At 42.5% G+C, this 27554-nt stretch overlaps 2 protein-coding genes across 3 annotated transcripts in view; one reads left to right on the top strand and one right to left on the bottom strand.

The window, feature by feature from the left end:
* Nucleotides 1-27554, bottom strand: part of CLIC5 (chloride intracellular channel 5) — a 131888-nt gene that overhangs the window by 42685 nt on the left and 61649 nt on the right. The gene's annotated exons all lie outside the window — the stretch shown is intronic.
* On the top strand, nt 25415-26528 carry LOC134585423 (high mobility group protein B1-like). Its single transcript, XM_063440841.1, has one exon. It carries the CDS (start codon nt 25510-25512, stop codon nt 26143-26145), a length of 636 nt encoding a protein of 211 aa, XP_063296911.1. The 5' UTR covers nt 25415-25509; the 3' UTR covers nt 26146-26528.

Raw genomic sequence — 27554 nt, 5'->3', positions numbered from 1 at the left:
TGAGACTACTACCGTTAACAATGATTGGTTAAATAAATTTGTTAATGGTTTTGCTAATACACCATTAAGCTTTTTTAATAACTTTGGGTGTATCCCATCAGGCCCCATTGACTTATTGGTCTTTACATCTAAAAAATAACCTCTTCCTCTATAAACTCACATGTAACAAATGAAAACAAACTCTATTTAACTCTTTTGTAAAAAAAAATATATTTTTTCCTAGCTGATGTCCCTTTCCTTTATTTTTGTCTATAAGTACTAAACAGAATTTTTCATTGATGTTGTCAGCTAAATCTTTGTAACGAACTACATGTACTTCGTGAAATACGTTCGTTCGCACACTCCCAAAATGCTAGAGACTTTGTGATTATAGTTCGTTTGCATAGTACACTGATTCGTACTTTTCCAAAATCCAACCTGGTCTTGAGAATAAATCAATCGGTTCGTCGTTCGAATACCCAAACATCAGTCAAGACTTGATGAAGGGTACAACTGGAATGTTTTATTATGACCAGATGGCCCACTTCCTCTCTTTGTTCATTTCGAGAAAAAAACACATATTTTGTGTACAGATCATTTCCATTCCAAATAGAGCTACCATGAGAAATTAAGCCAAATCCCTGCTCCTGACACCATTCGCCATGCCACAATTTGAAGTCCCTAATATGCATCAGCCTATCATTCTGAATATTCAACAGAGGCAGAACTTCAGAGAATGGCAGTGTGGACAAGACCACTATTGCCCAGCTCCACACCTCACCCTGTCCTTTGACTGCTGCAGTCTTTCACACCTTAGGCATAGAGGATGGTGGTTCCTCAAACTTGGTTCATGAGCCTGCCTCCATAGCACCACTACACTCTGAAAGTGCTGAAAATGCATTATGTAGAGCCACAGACTGTGCAATATGCCTTTTATCCACAACTCAGTCTACCAAATCCTACAGTAATCCACCTGCCATTCCTAGGAAGGTGGCTTTGCAATAGTCCTAACCTGAGTTTGTTTAACAGATAATTTACAAATCTCAGATTTACCATCTCCTGCTGCAATATGGAGAACTATCTGCAGATTAGACAGCATCCAAACCTCCAAAAAGTGGAATGTGAAACAAATGCCTAACAACTATTAAAATATTTTCCACTTAATGTAAACCGTAGACGGCCTCTTAACAGCCAAGCTAATTTCCACGACCTTTATATTACTCCTAAAAGCACCACCCCTAGGAATGTTTAACAACTAAGTGGGTCTATGCTTGTTAACAAACAATTAATAGTGTAATAATAAACAATCAATAGCATATAAATGATTTGATGAATAAATGAATATGGTGATTCAATTATCCCGTTAAACACAGGTACCGCACATGGATGTAATGTGCTACCTAATACTAAATGTTCATTCACTCCTCACTCCTTAATCCATGGATTAGGTAAATACCGTGCTAACATGATAGGCCTGACAAGTCTTTACTTCTGAAATGGTTAACTCTACGATTCCTTTTCTGGGAGTATTAACCACTCCCGCAGTAACGCTGTTCCAGGTATCTACCTCACTATGGGGGTGGAGGTAATTACGAAGTGTAACAAACAGACGTAAATGTTTATCAAGGAATTTATTCTCTCTTTCAACCAAGATAACGGTTTTATAATGACTTGAACACGTAATCACACACATTTTATTTTTAGACTGCTGTTAATGTACACAGTTTACACATTTCAAGAACGTGGACGGGAATTAGGAAGTGGAAATTACCTCATTCTCACCTTTCAAGGTAAGTATACAATATAATAAAAATCTATTTAAAAATCTAATAAAAGATAAAGACATAAAATTACAACAAAACAACAATAAGGTGCAGAAGTATTGGAGGGGCATACATAATTTAACTGGATCCCTTATCTCACAACATTTTTTATACTAATAATAATAATAATAATTAGACTCGCAAATTCATTTTGTTCTGAGCTGGAATTCACCCGAATTTGTCCTGATCGTGTGATCTTTCAAGTTTCAGAACTCCAAGCCAAGATTAACCGAATCATGAAACAACCATAACATCCAATGGCCTCAAGTGTGTTCATTTTGATAAATGATTCTGATTTCCGCCCATGGTGCTAAAAAGAAAATGATCGATGGCTAGGTGGCAGTCACTAAATGCTGATTTATTTACAGATCAAGTGAGGAATTAATACAATAATCTATATATATGTATATCATTTTTATAATAATTGCAGTACACAGGTTTTTTTTTTCAGCCTTTTGAATCTTCCCGAATCTTTTTTCGTAAATTCATTTTTTTTTTCGTTTTCGTCTGAAGTGATTTGGCCGAAGCAAATGTTTGCGTCATGCTGAAGTATACTAATATTAATGATAATAATGTGTTTCTGTGTTTAATAATGCTAGCAAATTGTGCCACATGCAGGATGTACAGTTATTTTGAGTGAAAACTGGGGAACTAATGTCAGCTGCAGTATGTCCGGGATTCAGTGCGGAATTAGAGAAGCTCTAGTGTATAGAACAGCGGCAGACTTCCTCCAGTTCTCTATTACATCGAATTTTACCCTGAAAGTTACCAGCTCTAATTACACACGAGGATGGGAGATAAAGATGGATGGATGGCTCTATATATATAAATGCAGTGTCACGTCCATTAATACCTTTCAACAAAGTCAACAACGTAGCCAAAGGACGGGCTATTTTAGGAGATGACTTCATGACCTAGTGATGACCCTTTATGTAACTGAAAACATCATTTAGAACATAATCAAAATATATTATTTTCAGTAGTTGATTTCATACCACATTATATTGTAGTATTGAGTATATTAAAGTATCTTCCTGGACTGAAAAGGAAGGGGGGCATGACTGCAGGCCAGCAGTAAGGGGGGGGGGGCAGGGGTGGCTATATTGGATACTTTGTTGCAATATTAAATATAAAGCAGTGCAGAGGAGGGGCCATATCAGTTTCTCAGTAAAGTGAGGAGTGAGAGCGTACTCATTTCCCACCCACCCTCCCTATAGTGTTTTGACTGTGTATTGCACTTATTCTGGTCTGTTTCTTGGTTCTGGTTTGTTCTTTCTTCTCGTTGTCACAGCTGCAGCGGTGTTCCTGGCCAGCGCATTGGAAATTGAAAGAAATTGATGAGTCAACTTGGGGAGTCGCAGCCTGCCGAGGGCTGATGGCGGTAAAAAGGCTGATATGAACTCATGGACAAAGAAGTGGTATCTGCCTGTTGGGAGAAGTCTCTCAACAGCTGGCCGTTGGATGGAAAGCTGGTCTGTGTCAAAATTTAATAAAGCTGTGGCCGTTGCCCTTACCCATAACTATTGTGTGGTGTTATTATTTATGGAGGGCAACGGGAGGTGTGGTTTTTCTGGATCAGCAGTCATGTTCTGTTCTGTTATACATTTAGGACCTCGAGAAAAAAGTGACGTTAGGATAGAAATGGCAGGCACGTCCATTTGGCACAAACTAAATAGGAACTTGTGGGGGGTATGGCTTGTATTAGCACATGTATGGAGAAATATCAGTGCCCTGTCAGTACTGCACAGCTTTTCCTTCAATTACATTGTGCATGCAGTGCACTACCACAACCTTGTGTCATATGCATGCAGTGACACTGCACTCACCTAGTGCTATATGCATGCAGTGCACTACCCTGGCCTGGTTTTATTTGCATGCAGTGTCACTGTCCTGGTTCTGTATGTATGCAGTGTTGCTGGCCTAGTTCTGTATGAATGCATTGCGCTACCCTGGCCTGGTTCTATATGCATGGAGTGTCACTGGCCTGATTATGTATGCATGCAGTGTCGCTGCCCTGGCTTTGTATGCATGTACTATTGCTGTCCTGGTTCTGTGTGCATGCAGCGGCCCTGGCCTGATTCTGTATGCATGGAGTTTCACTGGTCTGATTTTTTATGCATGCAGTGTTGCTGGCCTGGTTCTGTATGCATGCAGTGTCGCTGGCCTGGTTTTGTATGCATGCAGTGTTGCTGGCCAGGTTCTGTATGCATGCAGCTTCGCTGGCAGGTTCTGTATGCATGCAGTGTTGCTGGCCTGGTTCTGTATGCATGCAGTGTTGCTGGCCTGGTTTTGTATGCATGCAGTGTTGCTGGCCTGGTTCTGTATGCATGCAGCTTCGCTGGCAGGTTCTGTATGCATGCAGTGCCGCTGGCCTGGTTCTGTATGCATGCAGTGTCGCTGGCCTGGTTCTGTATACATGCAGTGGTGCTGACCTGTTTCTGTATGGTAGTGTCACTGTCCTGGTTCTGAATGCATGCAGTGTTGCTGGCCTGGTTCTGTATACATGCGGTGTTGCTGGCCTGGTACTGTATGCATGCAGTGCACTACACTGGCCTGATTCTATATGCATGGAGTGTCACTGGCTGGTTCTGTATGCATGGAGTGTCGCTGTCCGGGTTCTGTATGCGTGCAGTGTCGCTGGCGTGGTCCTGTATGCATGCAGTGTCTCTGTCCTGGTTCTGTATGCATGCAGTGTCCCTGTCCTGGTTCTGTATGCGTGCAGTGTCGCTGGCCTGGTCCTGTACGCATGCAGTGTCCCTGTCCTGGTTCTGTATGCCTGCAATGTCGCTGGCCTGGTCCTGTATGCATGCAGTTTCGCTGGCCTGGTTCTGTTGAATGCAGTGCTGTCAGTTCTCTGTCTCATGTTGTGTTTGTGTTTTAGATTGTTGACGTGCCTGTGTGTGCAGTGGAACGCAGCATGTCAGAGAATGATGGCAGTCGTGTGCTGAAAGTCAACCTTGCACTGAAATACAAGCTATGGCTAAATTATTCATTGAAATTCCATTACTAAAACTTGTACCAACAGCAGTCAACTCTACTCGCTGTCTGAGATGTGGATTTCCTATTATGATGATGACACGACAAGAGCCGCAGAGATATAGACAGGAATTGGCATGCAGTGATATAAATTATAACTGAATTCATTCACTCGCTCTGTTCACTTGTTTTAACAGCTGGATTCAGGGCTAATTATTGCATTATAACATTTGCTGATAAAACATATCCAGATGTTTCTACTGACCAAAAGATGTACTACAAATGAATAAACTGGCCATACCGACGTTCATTAGGCTTCACTACTTAGAGTGACTCTTTAAATCATGCATCATGGACACATAGTGACGTGAACTTAGACACGCATCTTACACCATTGATCTCTGTGACTGATACCTTTTAGTGATGTAACTCTTGTGGACTACGTTCCCCATGAGGTTCAGACTCAATACCTGCAGGCCCACAACAGTGCATTAGTTAGATAATGTTATAAACATGCAAACGCCAACCCTTCACATCGGGCAGGAACTTCGGAAAAAAATACTTCTACTAATATGGAAGACAATTCTAAAACTACCAACTAGAACTACCAACTACAGGATAAACACTGCGCCAGTCTTTACAGTGCTACTTAAATGTGCAATAGGAACCAATCTAGCTGTCTATGCAAACAGGTTTTAACACTAGAATGAATATATCAGAGCAATAATAAAGTGTCCAATCATGAAAGGTGCTGTTATCATTCCTTTAAATATACTTACAATTTTTCTTCAATTTAAATGGCATGAAGACACTCTGGGAATTTTCCTTCAGGGACAAAAATCTACATATGTCATACGATCTCAAGATCTTCTCCAAAATTAAGCCATCACACACACAGCACTCAATCAGCACACACAGGTACACTCAGCCCCCCATACACTTCCCAGCCACCTCCACACACACACACAATGCTCAATCAGTACACACAGATACACTCAGCCCCCCGTACACTTCACAGTCACCTCCACACACACACAACGCTCAATCAGCACACACAGATACACTCAGCCCCCGTACACTTCCCAGTCACCTCCACACACACAGTGCTCAATCAGTACACACAGATACACTCAGCCCCCCGTACACTTCCCAGTCACCTCCACACACACACAACGCTCAATCAGCACACACAGGTACACTCAGCCCCCCATACACTTCCCAGCCACCTCCACGCACACACAATGCTGAATCAGTACACACAGATACACTTAGCCCCTCGTACACTTCCCAGTCACCTCCACACACACACACAATGCTCAATCAGCACACACAGGTACACTCAGCCCCCCATACACTTCCCAGTCACCTCCACACACACACCCAACGCTCAATCAGCACACACAGGTACACTCAGCCCCCCATACACTTCTCAGCCACCTCCACACACACACAACGCTCAATCAGCACACACAGGTACACTCAGCCCCCCATACACTTCTCAGCCACCTCCACACACACACAACGCTCAATCAGCACGCACAGGTACACTCAGCCCCCCATACACTAATCAGCCACCTCCACACACACACAGCACCCAGCTACTATACATTCTTTGTCACACATAACTTACCCACACACTCAGCCACCACACACAACACTCACATCCTGCCAAGAACTCTGGGCAGTCTTAATCCACCTCTATTTACAGTTGAATATTACTACTGGATTCCTTGAAAAACAAGTTTACTTTCCAAGTGTCACAAAGCTAAAATATAGATCAAATCAAGTATTTCTCCAGAGTGCACATCGCTACCTGTGTTTACTGTCTGAGTTACTCCCATCTAAAAACAAAGTCATATCGCTATTAATATATTGTCCTATGTCAAATACCTAGGAGAGACAATAAAAGCTTAAGTATGTCTTGTTTAAAAGGTGATTATTGCCGGGGGCGTGGCCGGACCGCAGACTAAGATGGACGTGTAGTCTGTGAGCTCCGCAGCATCCGAGCACAATCTACCCACTATCAGCAGCATCGAGCCCCCAAAACCAGCTAAATTACCCCTAACATGTCAGGGGCGCAGTCCGGAGCAAAATCGCAGCGAAGAAAAAAAGGTGAGCAGAAAGAAGCCGCGGTCTCAGTCGCCGATATGCTTACCTCTCCGCGAGGCTCACAGGCCGCACAAGATGGCCGCCGGATCAGCCCGCAACACTCACCGGCAGCCACACCGGGCCCGGACTCACACAACCCCATTCAGCCAGACATAGCCAGCGTCCTGAACAAACTGACAGAAGTCAGACATTACCTGGCAGGGGAGATCTCCAAGAGCACACAAGCGCTGACGGCAGAGATACACGCTCTGGGCACCAGAACCGCAACACTGGAAGCCAGAGCTGACGCCGCTGCACAAGCCCACAATCAAATGGTGGCCCACTCACAAGCCGCTGAAAAGAGAATTACCGACCTGGAGTTGGAAATAGAAGATCTGGCAAATCGTTCCCGCCGGAATAACGTTAGGCTGAGAGGTGTACCGGAGGAACAAAACGAAGGCCCCCTAACACCAAAGATGGAGCTCTTCTTCCACCAATTACTACCCGACATCCACAAAGATAAATGGGCGATTGACAGGGCGCACAGGGCACTGCGCGCCCGAAGAGCAGAGGGGATGCCGCCGAGGGACATTATCATCAAGTTCCACTATTACTCCTCAAAAGAAGCGGTCATGCAATACACACGCCAAAACACCCTGCAATACCAGGGTGCAACCATCACTGCATACCAGGACTTATCACCGACGACATTACAGAGAAGAAAAGCATGGAAACCACTGACGGCGCTACTACAACAACACACAATAAAATACACGTGGGGCCATCCCTTCAAGCTGGTGGCATTCAAAGAGGGAGCCACTTACACCCTCTTGCCAGGGTACGACCCAAAGCGCTTTCTTCGCAGCCTACGCATCGAGCCCCCACCGACCCTCAACCTGCAAACATACCAGATGCCAGAACTCTCAACGCTCCAAAGTGACTGGACCGACGCCTAAGTCGTAAACAGACATAACGGACACGATAACTCGACAAATGGGGACACTGAGACCAATCCGGTACAGGCCGCAACAACGTATCGCAGCTAAGTACCGCTCATTTTTCCCAGAAGGGAAGGACTTAAAGATTGGGGGGGGGGGGGGGGATCCTACTCCCAAAGCTCATCATCCCATGACCTAACACCCCAAAGTGAGAAAAAAGGGAAAAAAAAAAAAAGGGGGATGAAAATGTATGTGCAAATGTAAATGTAACGGGTAATGAGTAGGGGACACACAGACACCAGAGAGTCACTCCCTACTCCGACCTACAAAATGAAGGGCACTATAGGCCATTTGGCATGTGGGACACACGCTCACTCCCTACGAGCAAAGGTTACAAGGCACTCCCCAGGGAAGAGCAAATAGAGAGTGCACGATAGGGGGCAAAACACACACACCACACAATAGAAGGATGATGTTAGGAGCAAATAGGGGGGGGAGAGGGCCACAGGGTGAAACTACCAGAGGGGGGGACAAACAACCGAACACGGGGCTCACGACACCAAGGCTCGAATGCGAGGCGCATCCACACCTTCCCGGGTATTAACAGACACACCCGAGAGATAGGTGCGCGCTCACCAGTTACTCTGGCGACTTGTAAGACCAGAGAAAATGTACAACTGTATATATGCAAATCTGTTTATTGTTATGTACTTAATTATTATGTTAACGTTTTATTTGTTTTGAATGATGTCACACAGTCACAGGTTGTTACGAAACACATGGAAGAGACTGACCTTCTACAACACCCACCCCACCCATCACTAGATCACTGGGGACTATACCCATACGATCCGCAAATCAGACGACTGACGCCATGACTCTGAACATACTGACAATTAATGCCAAGGGCTTAAACACACCCAACAAACGCAGGACCCTACACAGAGACATTAAGGTTAAACAAGCGGATATCGCTCTAATACAAGAAACCCATTTACCCAGGTCGGCACGCGTACACCTAAAAAATCATATTTATACCACAGTCCACGAAGCGAGGGCTCTGAGGAAAAAAGCAGGAGTGGCCATCCTGATACACAAACGATGCCCGTTTAACCTGACCAAAGCACATATAGATCCAGAGGGCAGATATTTAGCTTTCACCGGCACCATACACTCCACGAGGATACATATAGTAAATATATACGCCCCCAACATTCCTGAGACAGGATACTGGGATTCATTGAAAACACTATTAACGCACCTCACAGGTGGCATCTTAGTGATGGGGGGGGACTTCAACGCGGTCCCCTGCCCGGCAATAGACAGGAGTAGCAAACCAGGAACGACTCGCGCGCAGGGGGGGGGGGAGACAAGACAAATTGCTAAACGCTTTTCTTACACACACAGGGCTATTAGACGCCTGGCGCATACAACATCCACACACAAAAGACTACACATTCTACTCAGCACCACACAACACATATTCAAGGATAGACAACATATACTTAAACGGGGCTGGCATGTCCAAACTGAGCCAAACAGAAATACATAGCATCACATGGTCAGACCACGGAGCAGTAACAGCGACCCTGACTAAAATACAGCACCACAGTAGCTGGACATGGAAATTAAACACATCACTCCTACAAGACGAAGCCATACTCAATGACACCAAAAAAGCTATATCAGACTACTTTACCACTAATGAGGGGGAGGATATAGGCCCAACACCACTATGGGCAGCACACAAGGCAGTCTTGAGAGGACACTTCATCACAATTGCAACCCATAAAAAGAAAACCAAAACGAAGCAACTCTTCGAGCTGCAGACTAAATTACGGAAAGCGGAAACTAGACATAAACAGGACCCCACCGCAGATAACTTCCAATCACTACAAGACCTTAGACATGCCCTGAAAGAACTGTCCATAGGCGAGATCACCAAAGCCCTTACGTGGTCTAAACGCTTTTTCTATGAAAAAGCGGGCAAAATGGACACACTATTGGCCAGGACCCTGAAACCCAGGCCCGGATTTCGACCAATCACGACCATAAAAACACATACAAACACTATAGCCAGCACACCTGAAGATATCAATAGGGAGTTCACTAACTACTTCAGTCACTTATATAACCACTCCCCCCACAGCGACAGAGAACACCACCAACACTTGAAAAACATAGAGACCTTCCTTAACCACTCGGATCTGCCCACAGTAACAGAGGGAGAAGCCGACCTCTTAAACGAACCGATCGCGCCAGAGGAAATCGCAGCAGCGATCTCAATACTCAAAGGCAACAAAGCCCCAGGCCCTGACGGATATGATATCCAATACTACAAAGCATTTAAAACAGAACTGATCCCACAACTGACCAAACTATATAATCATTTTATGACCGGAGGAACCCCAGACCGAGACATGGCCACAGCAAACATAGTACTGCTGCCAAAACCCAACAAAGACACCACTCAGACCGCCAACTATAGACCAATCTCCCTAATCAACACGGATTTAAAGATATTCGCAAAAATTCTAGCGACAAGACTAACTTCACTACTGCCTAAACTAATACACTCAGACCAAGTGGGTTTTATCCCGGGCAGACAGTTATACGAAAATACCCGTAGAGGGGTAGACTTACTATGGCACATGGGACAGACCCATTCCCCATCACTGGCCCTGTCACTGGACGCAGAGAAGGCCTTTGACAGGGTACAGTGGCCCTTTATGTTCCGACTCATGGAAAAGCAGGGATTCCCAGAAAAATACATAACAGCTACCAAAGCACTCTACACGGACATACAAGCCCAAACACTTATAACCGGTGCCCAAAAAACACCTTTCAGTGTAAGTAATGGAACGAGACAGGGCTGCCGCCTGTCTCCGCTCCTCTTCGCGATGGTGTTAGAACCCATGCTGCAAGCCATCAGAAACGACCCTAACATCAAGGGGATACAAATAGGAACACAACAATACAAAGTGGCGGCGTACGCAGATGATGTTTTACTCGCGCTGTCCGAACCAAAGCAGTCACTGGCACACCTGCATAAGCTCCTACTGGAGTACGGTGAGGTGTCGGGATACAGGGTAAACCTCACCAAATCGGTGGCTCTCTCCTTCCATATCACTGATGAGGACAACACTCATCTAACCAACACATACAAAATTAAACTAGCTAAAGAACAATTCACGTACCTAGGGATACAGTTAACAAAAAACTACTCTATGCTGTACAAGCAAAACTACACAACCCTAATACACAAACTGAAAAAAGATCTGGAGAACTGGTCGGACAAACCAATTTCTTGGATAGGGAGATTGCACTCCATAAAGATGAATGTCCTGCCCAGACTCCTTTTCCTATTTCAAGCACTACCCGTTAAAGTCACAAAAAAGGATATAGCCGACATCCAAAAAGCAATAGACGAATTTATATGGCAGGGAAAAAGACCCCGGATAGCCAGAGCGGTACTATACAATCCAAAGTGGAGGGGGGGCCTAGGACTGCCTCACTTATACCACTACTATCTAGCAGCACAGATAGCGCAAATAGCGCATTGGCACAGCCCTGAGGGACAACATCAATGGGTAGATATTGAAACCACCCTCATGGGCAAAGACCCACCACAACTACTCATATGGACCCCTAAAAACCACAGGGTAATCCTCAGAACCACCTGCCCAGCAATCCTAAACTCTATAGACATATGGGACAAAACAGCCATGAAATACCAACTCATGAACAACCCCTCCCCCATGACACCGATACTACGTAACAGAGCGTTCCCACCAGGACTATGTACAGAAGCTTTCCTAGGAATTAAAAACACAGGGACACACAGATACGCTCACCTGTACCAAGATAACCAGGTAATCACCTTTGATCAGCTAAAAACTCTAGCACCCCTGACAAACCATGACTTCTTCAGATACATCCAAATTAGAGACTTTGCACAAACAACAGAAGTCAGAACAGCAATACGCAAACGCAAAACCTTTTTCGAGAGCATGTGCCTTAGGGAACACATGCCCACGAAAATGATAACAACACTGTATAACCATATAGGGGAGGAATCAGGGGAATGGGGTACGTTAACCTACACGGACAGATGGGAAACGGATCTGGGAGAGAAGCTAGAGGGGGAAGAGTGGCGAGACATATGGGACGCAAGTTCCAAGATTTCAATATGCACCACCTTACAGGAACAAATGTACAAAATCCTATTCAGGTGGTACACCACCCCGACAAAACAATGCCATATGGGCCTGAGCCCCTCAGACACATGCTGGAGACTATGTGGAGAAAAAGGCACTTACATCCACATGTGGTGGGAATGCCCCAAGGTTAGGATATACTGGAAAGAGGTGACAGACCAAAACTCACGCATATTGCAAAGACCTCTGACTGCAAACCCATGGGCTTGCCTCCTGTCCAGACCGACTGAAGGGTTAGACAAACACAGTCAGAAATTACTAAACTCACTAAATCTGGCAGCCCGCAGGGCGTTAGCACAACATTGGAACAAAACAGACACCCCACCTATCACGCTTGTACGGACGAAAATTAGAGATAACTGTCTGATGGACAGGCTGACGGCCCAGGTGCGAAACACCTCATCTACCTACCGAAAAGTATGGGAACCATGGGAACAGTATGACACATGATTTAGGGGACCTAACTCTCAACTGGTAAAACCAACGGTTCAGATAATAATGTTGAGCCAAACAACCCTATAATGCGCAACTATGTGACATATGTTAAATAGTTTATGTTATTTGTTACATTATTGTATTATTTAATTACAAAAAAGAAAAATGGACGGTTACCATGACGGATACAACGGGCTTCTGCGTAAGCCTAACTAAGCATATGTATTACTATGTAACTGTCAAACCAAAAATAAAGAATTGAAAAAAAAAAAAAAAAAGGTGATTATTGCCTAAATGTTCCCATAGACTGTGGGTTATTTTTAGAGTGCTCTGAATCAAGGATAATCCTTATTTATCTCACACCATAAAACCAACAATAATAGCAACAATATAAATCATAAAATAAAAAGATATAAACAAAAGGCTGTCAGCAGACAGATAACAGACTATAATTTCCTCCCCTGATATTCAATCTCGCGTGTGTGAATTAAGCTTTCCATTCAGCTAGTAAACGCAAAACGAAAGCAGTAACACAATACACAACTGAACAAACAAAGAGGAATTAGAGTCGAGAATATGCACAACTAACAATGGAAGTCATGTGGCCGTAGCTTTCCAGCGCCGGACTTTTATCCTTCCCAATTGTCTCTGTACAATATACAGGTGATGTTAAAAAAAAATGACTATAATAAATACAAAAAATACAGTTACCAGTGCGTATAGCACAAGCTTCATGCTGGTATATAGTGTAACGGTTTAAACCAACATTAAACACAGTGAAATATAATACCTAGTGGAACAAGTACGTCTCATATTTCAAATACCAGCATTTTTTTTGAATCCAGATAATTGAAGTAGCTTTAACCTGTCTGTTTTTTTTGTTTTTTTTATCTTTGTGTAAGCTTCTATTTTTAGAAAATAATTAAATTAATATACAGTGCTCTGACATCAGTAGTTGCTTTTCGAAAATGGAACTACTGATGCCATTTAAATGGGCGGTACAGGTAGACGGACACATTAGAGGCAATGTAAAGGTTAGGTTTACAGTTGGTTACATTTGGTGTCTCTTTTATTAATCTTGTTTAATATTTTTTTTTTTTACAAGTAATATTTTTACACTAAAATCCCATTCTTTCCGCTTCTTCCAATCTGCAGTATTACTCGGTTTGCTCCAAAAATCATGATGTCATGGTATAGTTGACCTGTTAGATTTTAATATCTGTCTCCTTACAGCATCATGTTTTCCTTGTTTCCTGGTTTTGTGAAAGCTCAGAAGCTGCAAAGGCTACTGCTTTGCGGCAAATCCAGAAATACAAAATGCCTTAATTCTGTATTTATATAACGCATTAAAGGAACATTCTGGTAAAAAAAAAAAAAAGTACCCTGCATACCTTTAACTACTTAGATTTAGGGGCCCTCTCTTTTAAAAAAAATCAGGAAAACAGGAAAAATGGAAATGTCAATCTTTGCAACAGGTTGCGCTTCCTGTTTGATCCAGTCAGTTAATGTATGATCATTTTATCATTATTATTATCATCATTACGTGCTATTCTGCATGCGGTTTGACTGAGGTGAAATAGATCCTTTGTAATCTATTTAATTTTCTAGGATTAAGTAAAGTTTTGCTTTTGGAACGGCAAAGGTTTCTCAGAACTCCGATGTTTTTATGACCAAAAAAAAATCTTATTTTTCTACATGAAAACAGGTGGCAGTTTTCATTGAATAATATGTTTATCGTTGTATTGTCTATAACATTTAAATGTAATTGTGTGTGTGTGATCATCTGTGATTATGTGTGTATGAATGTGACTGTGTGTATAGGTCTGTCTGTGTGTGGGTCTGTGATTGTGTATACAAGGCCGGCGCATCCTATAGGCGACTTAGGCAGGAGCACCAGCCCCTCAAATGCTGCAGCCACCTAATCGCTCTATAGAGAGCCTCTGGTGGTTGCAGCACTGCCTGGGCCAGCGCGTCCATTAGGACGCACCGGTCTGGGAGTGCAAGATATGAGGGATCGGCATGACGGGAGAGCACATCGCTCCCCCCTGACATTCCCTCAGTGTAGCGTGGCACTAAGGGACAGGAGGGGAGAGCTCTAAGGGACAGGAGGGGAGATCAGTAAGGGACAAGAGGGGAGAGAGGCTGAGGAAAGGGGGAAAGAGAAGCACAAAGCCCCTATCCTACACCACAAACTCTCTGTAGGATACCACAAACTCTCTGTGTGTAAGGGATGCATGGTGTGTTTCTATGTGTGTAGGGATGCATTGTGTGTTTCTGTGTATGTATAGGGAAGCATTGTGTGTGTGTGTGTGTGTGTGTGTGTAGGACACAGACACACACACACACACAATGCTTCCCTATGCATACACAGAAACACACAATGCATCCCTACACACATAGAAACACACCATGCATCCCTTACACACAGATAAACACACAATGCATCCATTACACACACACACACACAATGCAACCCTTACACACAAAGACAATGCATCCCTTGCATACATCCACATAAACACACAATGCATCCCACACACACACACTGCTTCTCTTACACACACAAAAACACAATGCATCTCTTACACACTCAATGCATTCCTTGCACACACTCAATGCACCCCTTACAGACACACACCCTTACATACACCAGTGGTGTATTTAGGATTTGTGCTGCCCTAGGACGGTCAAGACCGCACTTTGACATACGCTCACTCACTGACGGACGCACACTCACTGACAGACGCATACACTCATTGACAGACACACACTCTCATATACACTGACAAACAATGACATACACACACACTATTACTTGGACACACACTGACAGACGCACACACACTGACAGACGCACGCACTCACTGACAGACGCACGCACTCACTGACAGACACATACACACACATTCACACACACACACACACACACTTACAGACACACACAGATACATACACACTTACAGACACACACACACACACATTCACTTACAGACACACACACTTACAGACACATACACACACACTTACAGACACTCACACTTACAGACACATACACATTTCTCCCAACACTTACAAATTATTATTTTTATTTTATTTTAAATCTACCCAGCCTCCCTGGGAGAGCTGGAGTGGATTGTTTACCTGTCCAGTGGTGCTGCTGGTCGGGCAGGCAGGGGGCGCACAGGCTGAGTTGGTGGCGCCTGGTGATGCCGGGAGCCGGTTTGACATCATATTATTTTGTGAGGAATTCTGTGTATTTTCAAGGAATTCTAATGACCATTAAGGCCCCAGGGAGAGTGCGCAGCTTAGCGGACAGGGGCACATGTATGAGTGTGGGATGGATAAAGCATGATTGGCTATATGCTACATGTGGGAGTGTGAGATGTGAGGAAGTGGGTGGTGACAGATTAGACTGACCTCAGTGCCACTTAGGAGTCGGGCCAGCAACAAGTTTCCCGCCCACCCTCCCTTTGCTGCCTTGGGCCCGGGGGGTTGTCACAGCGAGGCGGGGGTGTGTCCTTGCCAAATAAGGGATGGTTTGGTAGATTAGATGAAAAAGGGGGATAATGGCCGGGTCTCATCCTCCCCCTGTCTCTTATGGTGAACCTGGAGGAGGTACCAGGTTGGACGTGTCCCCACTGGGTTGTAAGTCGACCAGTGAGGAGCATTATGTGGGTGGAGAGCCCTGGGTGGGGAGCCCTGAAAAGGAAGATGTTTTTATTATGCCGAGGGGGGAGGTGAGAGCCTTGGGGAAGTTAGATTGTCAAGGACGGTTTCTTTGGTTACTGTATGACTATATGAAAATTGTTTATGTTAATTTATGATAATTATTATTTTGTTATATGTTAAAAGGAGTTATACAGTATTTGGTTGTGTTAATAAATGCTGTGGCCTGTTTTCTCCAAGAAGTTGTCTGTCATTATTTGAAGGGGTAAATTATGGTTTTATGGGGGATTAAGGGAATGCTATCCAATGCCCACTACGTACATACATGTTGATTGCTTGGTAAAAGCGCAGACAACTTCCACTGAATTTTCTTACTAGCAAAAAGCAGGCAAACACTCAGAACTGTAGGAAAAGCTGAGAACTGGTTGTGAGAGTATGTATTTCATAGAGAATTGTGCCCAGCCTGTGTGCCACGACTTATGCATACTAGCCAGATGTTCATTTTCCAGTGGGAGTGAATTCTTAAAACTCACACAATGTTGACACAGAATTCACAAACAAACGCCTGCACAGGAAGTGTAACAGACATTGCTTCAAAAATACTTTCATTCTGCTTAAAGATAATTTTAGTTTATAATGTTCTAAACCTTTAGAATTATTTCAAACGTGTTTTTGATCTAGAAGAACTAAAACAATACATGCATCTATTTTTCTCTATTTCCAGATCAATAATCATTAAAACAATAGACGAAACCAAGTCCATTTTATTAGCAGAATCCAACCCAAACACAACATTGATTATCATTAAGCCAAGAGGTGAAGATCCATCTGTATAATTAAGACACCTGAAGTTCAGTTTGAGCAGATTGGTTAGTATTGGCGATTCTGAATTTGTTCTGTAAATGATTTGGTCTGCTGTCTTGTATCTTACATATAGGCAGCTCTGCACGAGCACATTGTTAGACGTGCTTGCACTTAGCAGCAGGCACTAGGACCATGCAGAGAGTGCATTAGCAGTAGCCTGTGCAAGTCCTGCACGCTGGGGGTTGGCCAGGAGGCTCTCCATCAGGCTGACACCCCATTGAGTGGTTAGTCAAATCCACTTCCTGGATGGACTCGCCCATTATTATGGTTGTCGCCAGCGACACAAGTTGCATCGCTTGCAGCGTCCCGTTGAAGCCCTACCCACCTGTTTACAATCCGTACCAACTAATGTTGGTCGGGGAGGGGGATATGACCTTTCCAAGTTTCCAAGTTACTGTCACCAGCCTCAAATTGCCGCTGGCGTCCTGGTATGCTAATCCCAATAATCTCATGTATTTACTGGCGATTCTTTAAAAAAAAGTCTCCATATATGCCTGTGTGACATTAGTGGTTGTCTGTGTGTATCTGAGTTTGTGTAAATGTGTGTACCTAACCCTAATTTTAGTCCTAACCCCCATCTTAACACTAAATCAGCCCTAACCCTAAGATTAAAAATTATGCAATATAAAAGACATAAAACTGAAGCAAAATGGATGTTAGGGCCCACTGCAATACTGAGTAATATCTAATCTAGTAATAAGTGCTACTTAAAGAGACACTGTAGGCACCCAGGCCACTTCAACTCGTTGAAATGGTCTAGGCGCAAACTCCCATCACCCTTAACCCTGGGCCAGTGATGTATGTACCGCGAGGCTAACAATGCATTTGCCTTGGGCGGCACTTTGCAAGGGGCGTAACAAAAAGTCGCTCCCCAAACGCCCAGGCGGATGCCTTGTTAACCTCATGTACTCGGAGGCCCAAGAGCTGGCCAGATGGCCACCTCTGGGCCCCCCGAGGTGGGCATCAGCTTGCATTGCGATCGGGCGGCATGGCAGTGCTTTTGTCTGAGCTCTTACTGCTCAGCTTCCCTCGCTCGCCGCTTAATGATGCCGGGAGCCGGAATATGACATCAGTACGGCAACACTAAGCGGCGCGCGAGGGAACTGAGCAGGAAGATCCAAGCTCCCTCGCCGCCTACTCTGCCAGGTTACCCCCTGCCTGCACGCACACCTGCCCAGCAGCACTTCTTCTAACGGCGCTGGATGTCCTCACACTATGCATGAGGACTTCCAGTGTCACCAGAATCTCCATAGGAAAGCATTGAATAATGCTTTCCTATGGGGAAATCCTAATGGGAGCGCAGTCATTGCTGCGCATGTGCATTAGGTCTCCCCCATCAGCGGATGTCGGCGGAGCATGGGCAGAGCTGAGCCAGTGCTGAGGGACATCGGTGCTGGGCCCAGATAAGTGACAGAACCACGGTGAGGGGGGGAGGTTGTTTTCCTGGCATCCTTAACAATAGCTATCTTTGTCATTTTTATTTGTTTCTTCCCTATTCATTGTAAAATGTAAATAACAAGTCATATTCTAAGTAATATTAAAAGAAAATGTTACCTGCAAAATATTTTGGTTAATTTTCTCAAAGTTGCTATAGGGTTAAACCCCTCCTCTGGAATAACCTTTTTTATTATTCAAAGCTCTGCCCCCATTTTCACGGTCTATTTCACCAACATATGCAATTATGTACATGTAGTTCTGTATGTGTGAATGGACAGATGTGTGAAAAGTTCTGGACATTCTTGAATCCGCCCGCTGGAATCCAGCTCCGGGAAAAATCGGCTTCCTGTTCCTGTTATGTTTGATCCCCTGGGGCCTAATCCCTGCTTTCTTGACATCAGGGGAGCTTGTTTACTAAAACAGACCATGCAGAAAAGGAATAAAATGGGGAAATACACAGTATAGGAGTTACAAAGAGTTTTTGTACCACAGAATCTAATATTAAAGGATCACTATAGGGTCAGGAACACAAACATGTATTCCTATAGTGTCAAAACCACCATCTAGCCACCCTGGGCACCTCATGCCTCCATAAATATAGCAACATCTTACTGTATTCAAGCCTGAAGGTGTAGATCTGCATGCTGGTTGCCTCAGAAAAAAAGCAGTCTGCTGACATCATCAGAAGTGGTAGCCTGATCCACTCACAATGCTTCTCCATAGAATTTCCTCCCACCCACCCCCCCCCCCCCCCACCCTTCCTTCCCCCCTAGACAGTGAGTATATAAGCTACAGGAGATTGAAGGGCACCGCCCCAACAGGTGGCGCCGGAATATTTGGCCTAGGGTTAACTGAGCACATGTCCCACCTAAATTGTTCTTAGAGTAGTATCCCTAAATGTCAAAGGTCTAAACTCTCCCAGGTAGTGACATTTTTTCTATAAGGAATTAAATGTAAGAAGGCGGACATTGCTTTTCTTCAGGAGACTCACATACCCAGGACGTCCCAGATTGCTCTAAGGGATAGGAATTATGATAGGTCCTATGCCTCTAGATCATTCCGCAAGCACAATGGGGTTGAAATCCTGATAAACAAGCATTGTAATCTGCAGGTGACGGGATCCAGCTCGGATGGGGAGAGTAGATACCAATGTCTCACTGGTACTTTAGGAACGCAAACGATTCATTTTATAAATGTATATGCCCCAAACGCAGCGGATAGACGATTTTGGGGAGAGTTGGGCGACCTAGTGCGACCTTTGAGTCAAGGCTTTGTGATGATGGGAGGGGACTGCAATGCGGCCCCTTGTTTGGCGGCTGACAGAACTAGGCGTTCCCAAGGAATGGGGGCGAATGACAAGATTCTTAGGAAATTCATGGAGGACTGCGAGTTGATAGATATTTGGAGGGTGCAGCATACACTTTTTATTCGACAAAATATCCTGCACTCCGTGGACTAAATGCTCAGGTACTCAGAATCATGGATAGAATATTTTTGGGAAAACCAGTCAAAAACAATAAAAATTCTGTAAGTAAATACAGAGAAGACAAATTATAAACATTACACATCCAGCTGCTGTCCAGCTACAAAAGTTCTAAGGAAGCTTAAGGGGGAGGAGAAGATTTTGAGAGAAGCAAAAAAAAATTAATTCCATAAATTATATTTTACCCTGCCACTTTAATCTAGGAAACATCACTGATCTACAAAAAAGAAGAATAAATATTAATTTCTACTGTGGCGGGGAATAACAATACTTCCATATAATAAATCATGTCGAAAAGAGAGGGGAATCAAAGGCACAAAATAAATTAAATTCAACTAAAAGTTCAGGTATCTTGTTCAGTAATTCGTAATTCAGCTTTAATTTACTGTGAGTTCCCAGCAGGTCAAACTCAGTAAATAACCTTGTTGTTACCGAAAAGTGTCTTTTAAAAAAAAAAGAGTTTATTTTAACCCCTTCAGTTTAACAAGACGTTTTCTGACATATAGATGCTCCTGGCGTCTTGCTCGTCATGAAGGGGTTAATATACTTCTCCTCCTCGACTGTTTCAATGTTAATTGCAACAAATATAGGTTAGCATATTGTTAGACCCTGAATTAGTTATTTGTTGAATAGGAAGTTGTGTTGAAGATATTAGAAACAAAAAGTGGGAGACGTTTTGTTTTTTTTAAAAAGAGTTGAGCACAGCAAAAAGAAAATGGGTCATCAAACATCCTTTTTTTTTTTTAGTAATTATTATTAGGTACCAGGATATTCCAGAGAGCTGCCTGCGCAGTGACAAAACAAAACAATCAGTAAAGGATATTTAACAATGCAGCACAAATAAAACATTCAGGAAGCCATTTAAAGGTTACATTGCTAAATGCTATATTCTAGGAGAGGCAGCTGGATGTATATAATGTCCGCCATAAACAAGTAATGACACAGTGTAACACCATCTGCGTGGTAACACATGGCGCAGTATCATAAGTAAGAGGCTGGCTTCTGCTTATCAGCCAATAACGTCTGCTGAATGCCTTATCAGTAATCCAGGTCCCTCCCTAGTAACCAGATCTCTGGCAACAAAACAATTGATTACAAAGCAAAATCACACACTCCGGTGACGGAGGCAGCCTGCCAAAATGTGGGCTCATTGTTTTGTAAGGTTTCACTTTAGAACTGAAAATGCAGCACCAACCCATCCCAACTAGACCCCTAAATTCCTGGGTGTTGGGACCCAGAGGTAATTCTCCATGTGAGCATGAGCTGGATTTTTTAAAATAAATTTTTATCTGTTACTTAATCCAGAAGTATGAACAAAACATAACTCGACTCATACTGAACATATTAATCTGTTCATATCCCCGACCCTAAGATGGAATACAGCGATCTTTGCATGGCCCCGCCTCCTAAGTCTGAACACAGTGATCTGAGCATAGCCCCTCCCCCTCAATCTGAACACAGTGATCAGTACCTGGTCCCACCAACTCAGACTTAACACAGCGATCTGTGCATGGCCCCACCCCCTCAGATTGAATACAGTGATCTGTGCATGGCCCCGCCCCTCAGATTGAATACAGTAATCTGTGCATGACCCCGCCCCCTCAGATTGAATACAGTGATCTGTGCACGGCCCTGCCCCTCAGATTGAATACAGTAATCTGTGCATGACCCCGCCCCCTCAGATTGAATACGGGGATCTGTGCATGGCCCCGCCTCTCAGATTGAATACAGTGATCTGTGCATGGCCCCACCCCCTCAGATTGAATACAGTAATCTGTGCATGACCCCGCCCCCTCAGATTGAATACGGGGATCTGTGCATGCCCCCCCACCTCAGATTGAATACAGTAATATGTGCATGACCCCGCCCCCTCAGATTGAATACGGGGATCTGTGCATGCCCCCCCCCCAGATTGAATACAGTAATCTGTGCATGACCCCGCACCCTCAGATTGAATACGGGGATCTGTGCATGGCCCTGCCTCTCAGATTGAATACAGTAACATGTGCATGACCCCGCCCCCTCAGATTGAATACAGTAATATGTGCATGACCCCGCCCCCTCAGATTGAATATGGGGATCTGTGCATGGTCCCGCCCCCTCAGATTTAATACAGTGAACACAATCACTGTGTGTGTGTATGTGTGTCAGACAAATGGAATCAGACTTCAGAAACAACTACTGTCTGCTAGTGGCCCCAGTGGCAATTGGTCCCTGGCCCCCTTTGCTATGTGTCACGCTAAGGTATGACTCCAGCACACAGAGTTGACGTAGTACGGTCTAAAAGATAAGAAGAGAAATACATGATAGAAGCATATTACTGGATATTAGAGTGGCCAAGCTTAACTATGTACATATAACCCTTTGTACAGTGCTATGGAATCTGATGGCGCTATATAAATAATAAAATCCTAATAAAATAATAATAACAAGTTAAAACACACCTGTCCCACCGGGACATGTGATTATAGTTTTTCACAAACGAAGCATTAATGATTATCACTTCGGAATGCTGTGCAGCCAGAGACTCAGAATAAGTAGCAAAGGAGAAGCGTCTGTCATCTAAAATATTGCCGGAGTGTCACGATGTCCAGACTAGAACATGATTTAGGACCAGGTAACGTGACATCGGGGAAGTATTCGTACTGTAAAATCTGAACTTCATTGCTTTGAAACAATGTATATTTGGAGCAATACATCATCCGTGCCCCATATTACTGTGAGCTGCTGCTCTGTGATAAATCCATGCATACCACACATTACTGTGAGTTTCATTGTTTTGGTGCGATGTTATATAGAAACTGATAACATACATTATTGAGTTTTACTGCTGCAGAGCTCTGTGATAATCCCAAACACAAAACACAAAGAAATGACAAATGGACATAAAATCCAGAGGACAAAGTAAAGTCCCTATATCAATACAATGTAATCAAAACTACGTTTATTTATATATGTTTAAAAAGGAACAGTAATTGAACCAAAAAGACAAAAAAAAAAACACTAAAAAAAAGGAAACTTATAAACACTAAATAAAGGAGAGCTCATAAGCTCTAAGTAAGAAATGGGGTCGAAGGCGTTAAGGAGCAATGGAGGCTGCTGGTTAAAGGACTGTTAAGATAGAGATAATTCTGAATCCTAATCGTATATAGGTTACAAGGTAGTTGTGGTGAGTAACAATATAATACCTATAGGATAGTACAGCAAGGAAATATATCCAATGTAGCAATGAAATCATCTAACCTAAGGATAGCAGAGGGATAATGCCTCTGAAAAACATTATATAGCCAAGCCTTCATTGAACTTGATAAACACTGAATCGACTTCAAGGTCGCAGTCTGAACAAATAACATTGTAATGAAGGCAAAGAGCTAGGTTTATTTAGTGTTTATAAGTTTCCTTTTTTTAGTTTTTTTTTGTCCTTTTGGGTTAATTACTGTTATGTTAATTTTAAACATATATAAATAAACGTAGTTTTGATTACATTGTATTCATACAGGGACTTTACTTTGTCCTCCGGATTTTATGTCCATTGGTCATTTCTTTGTGTTTTATGAATTTGATTTCTAGGGTTACCCCCTATTAAGTTCCCTTTACACACTCTAGACCCCTTAGGGGGTCGCCCCCCTTTTATTCTTTGTGTATAATCCCACGCACGCCTCACATTACATTGCATTTTACTGCTGTAATACACCGCTACAAATAAAATGCACTAACACGTTACCCTACGCACATTGCTCAGCAATGCCCTTAAACATACCACACATTAATGTGAAGTCCATTGCTGTGAGATACATTGTTGTGAAGATCTGTGATCAATTTGTGTGCATTCATTTATGTTTTATCCCAATGAAGCTCTAAACACAAACACACAGTACATTACAGTGACTTTTAATCTCAAGGAGCTCTGTGATACACATGATCACATAATACATTATTGTGCATTTTATCCCAATGGAGATGGAGCTCTGTGATCCATAAGAGAGCATTGCAGATTGCTGTGAGTACTATTGCATCTGAGCTCTGTGATGCACTCATACACTCGTCTACATACTGCTCGTTAGTTAAAGAGGGAAGCTAGAATGGTAACAAGGAACTGAGGGTTTACGGTGCAGTTTGAAAGAGATCTCGTGAAGTGTATGTTACTTACTACAAAAATGCCAGGAGGCTAACAGAGTTATTTACTAAAATGAGAGTTCAAGGAATTCAAAATGAATTTCAAATTTAAGATCAAAACAGGAAAAATGAGTTATGCTATCAGTTTGGACACTCTGGCCTTTTTGACATTTGAAATTTGCTTTAAATTCATTTAGAATTTTCAGGTTAGTAAATAACAGTGTAAATATGTTATAATTGATAGCCAATCAGTGCTTGCCTCTCACCCTCCCTGCAGACATACAATGGTTTTAGTTTACATTTGCCTATTCCACATCGTTCTAGCATTAAATCCAGCAGCCATTCCCCATGTCTGGATCTGACCTCATCACCAGACACTATTTTTAGGAACCTTTGTCATGTGATACTTTTGACATTTCGGTGTCACAAGGTCTGTGGCTCAAGCATAGGCTATCAGTTTAGCACCTTAAATGTTCCCCAGGCCCCGGGCTCCGAGAGTGAAACTGTCATCACATAACTGATGTACAGCTTCACTGCTCTACAAATAGAAAACGGAAGGACAGGTAGAGACCATCAGCTGGATGAAGACAGAAAGGGAATGAATGTTACGTTATAGACGTGAATCAGTCATGTGGAACCGAGGCTAATTCAGTGTTCCATTCAATGTTCTAGCCCAAAATACATCACAAGTTACAGGGCAGAGACGCCAAAACAGGAGTGTCACTCCCACGGTATAATGATGGTAATTGGAAGAAACGTAATTGTTAAAATAAAACGCACGGTTTGTATTTAATTATAAATTACAAACATGGTATATAAATACAATGTGCAGCATATATAGGTACAAATTAAGAAATTACTCACCCTATTTTAATATAGGATGTATAGAGCTTGCCGTCATTAAATTAGTTTTCCCTCTTTACATCTAGATAAAGCGAGTGTCATTTTAATCAAATGGCGACAGGTGTGATTTTTTTACCGTCTAGCATGGAGGCCAGGTGTCGGCGCCTACTATTAATCTCTGCAGAAGATAGTAAAACACTTTCAGCAACTACTAATTACGAGTTGTGAAATTTTAGGTTTTGTCACAAAGAAACAACTGGTAATCACTAGGCAGAGTGACAGCCATTTTGGCGACTAGTGACTTGTCAGTAAATCATTGCAACAAACATTAAAAATGAGGTATGAGTGTACAGATCACACAGTGTTCTAATTCACTCCATACTAAGTATCTTTATACTGAATAAGAAGTACGTAAAGGCTTAAACCAGGTGATAATTGACCATTTTAACCAAAAACAACAAATTAATCCAGCTTAAAGAATATCAATAAAACAAACCAGGTTTTTATCTCAGAAGTAAGAACTGATCGATATGGGGTTACAGATAGGGAGAGTGAAGAGGCTGCGTATCGATCGTGCTCGCTCTCACAGCCATTGCAGTACATTGAGCTCCATAGACTCAGCATTGAAAACTAATTAATTCAAAATGGGTAAAGGTGATCCCAAGAAGCCGAGAGGAAAAATGTCCTCTTATGCTTACTTTGTGCAAACTTGCAGAGAAGAACACAAGAAAAAGCACCCAGATGCATCTGTTAATTTCTCAGAGTTCTCCAAGAAATGTTCAGAAAGGTGGAAGACAATGTCTGCTAAGGAAAAGGGGAAGTTTGAAGATATGGCAAAAGCTGACAAGGTTCGTTACGAAAGAGAAATGAAAACTTATGTACCTCCAAAAGGAGAAACAAAAAAGAAGTTTAAGGATCCAAATGCACCAAAGAGACCACCATCTGCTTTCTTCTTGTTCTGTTCTGAGTTTCGTCCTAAAATCAAAGGAGAGCACCTAGGTCTGACAATCGGGGATGTTGCAAAGAAATTGGGAGAGATGTGGAATAACACTGCTTCAGATGACAAAATACCATATGAAAGGAAAGATGCTAAACTGAAGGAGAAATATGAAAAGGATATTGCAACCTATCGGGCAAAGGGGAAGCCCGAGCTTGCAAAAAAAGCTCCTGCCAAACCTGAAAAAAGCAAGAAGAAAGAGGATGACGACGATGATGAGGAGAATGAAGATGATGAGGAGGAGGATGAAGAAGATGAGGAGGAAGAGGATGATGATGAATAAACTCTTATTCAAGCATTTTTTTGATTATATAGCATTTAACCCCCTGTACACAACTCACTCCTTTTAAGGAAGAAAAAAAAAAGAAATATAAGGCTGTGTAAGATTTGTTTTTAAACTGTACAGTGTCCTTTTTTTGTTTTGTATAGTTAACACACTACCAAATGTGTCTTTAGATAGCTTTGTGTTGAGTGGCTTTTCAATTGCCACTAATTTTGCCTAGTACAGTTTGGGGGTTGTAAATTGGCATGGAAATGTAAAGCTGGTTCATGTTGGTGCACAGCACAAAATATAGTTTGTATGGGGATGTTGTTTATTATTTGTCATCTTCCGCATCATAATTGTTGTTCTGTTTTAACTGAATACCACTCTGTAACTGCAAAAAAAGTTTCAAATATTTTGTTGACATTCTGATTGCTTCTAAGTAAATAAGCTTTAAAAAAAAAAAAAAAAAAAAGAACTGATCGATATGGAATTTTTTAATTATTTCCTACATGTCAATCAGCTGGTAATTTGCAGGATTGATGCTCCCAAAATGAAATGCATATGTTTTAACGATGATTTATTATTGCAATACATAATTTTTATTATAATATTATGTAATTGCTGGAGATACACTGATGGTAACGTCTTGAAGTTATTCTAATGTTATAGATATGGGCTATGGGCGTTTTCATTTTTTTTTTTTTTTTATTTCATATAAATTATTTTTTTCTTACAAACCAAATTCTACCAAAAACATCCCCCGGCCCCATGTGGACATGAAACAGAATTTACTACAGTAACTTCCTGTAGCTCTAATATATTAAGTCAGATTGAAAGTCTGCCTTCCGAAATCTCAATTCTCATTTTGTAAAATTCAGAACAAGGGGATTTTTCACTGGCATCCAGTGGTCTTAATCTCTTTGTTTTCATTTCTTTTTCAAGTTAAAATTAAAGAAGTGACACCTTGCTAATTTAAAATCACACCTCCCAGACTCTCCAGCTTCCCCGCAACTTCCGTAAGGTAACTATCCATGAATCCGTTCAAGTTTTGAAATCAATATTTTTGCCAGTGGTATATCGACTAACTACCATGTGTAATTTAGAAGTTTTAAGAATGTTAGTTGAAGACTAGGAGGCCTGCACTATCTCGATACAATTGAAATAATAATCTTGTATTGGAACTACCTGTAAAAAAAGGCGTAATGATAACTATTAATTGTGAATAAAACTGTACTGCAGTGAAACATACTAATTAAGAATTGCAAATGGAAAATAGCATTAGCAGGAAAAGTTTAGAAAAAACAAATAACTGCACACTTTTAGCGTGAGATCATGCAATATTTGTGCGGGTGAAATTGTTTTTTTTGTTTTTTTACAGTAAGAGCAATAAAGATATGGAATTATTATTCTTCAAAAAGCGCCCAAAA

This window comes from Pelobates fuscus, chromosome 2 (genome assembly GCF_036172605.1).
Source record: "Pelobates fuscus isolate aPelFus1 chromosome 2, aPelFus1.pri, whole genome shotgun sequence".
Lineage (NCBI taxonomy): Eukaryota > Metazoa > Chordata > Amphibia > Anura > Pelobatidae > Pelobates > Pelobates fuscus.
The sequence above is the reverse complement of the archived record's forward strand: the minus strand, read 5'-3'. Positions and strand labels throughout refer to the sequence as shown.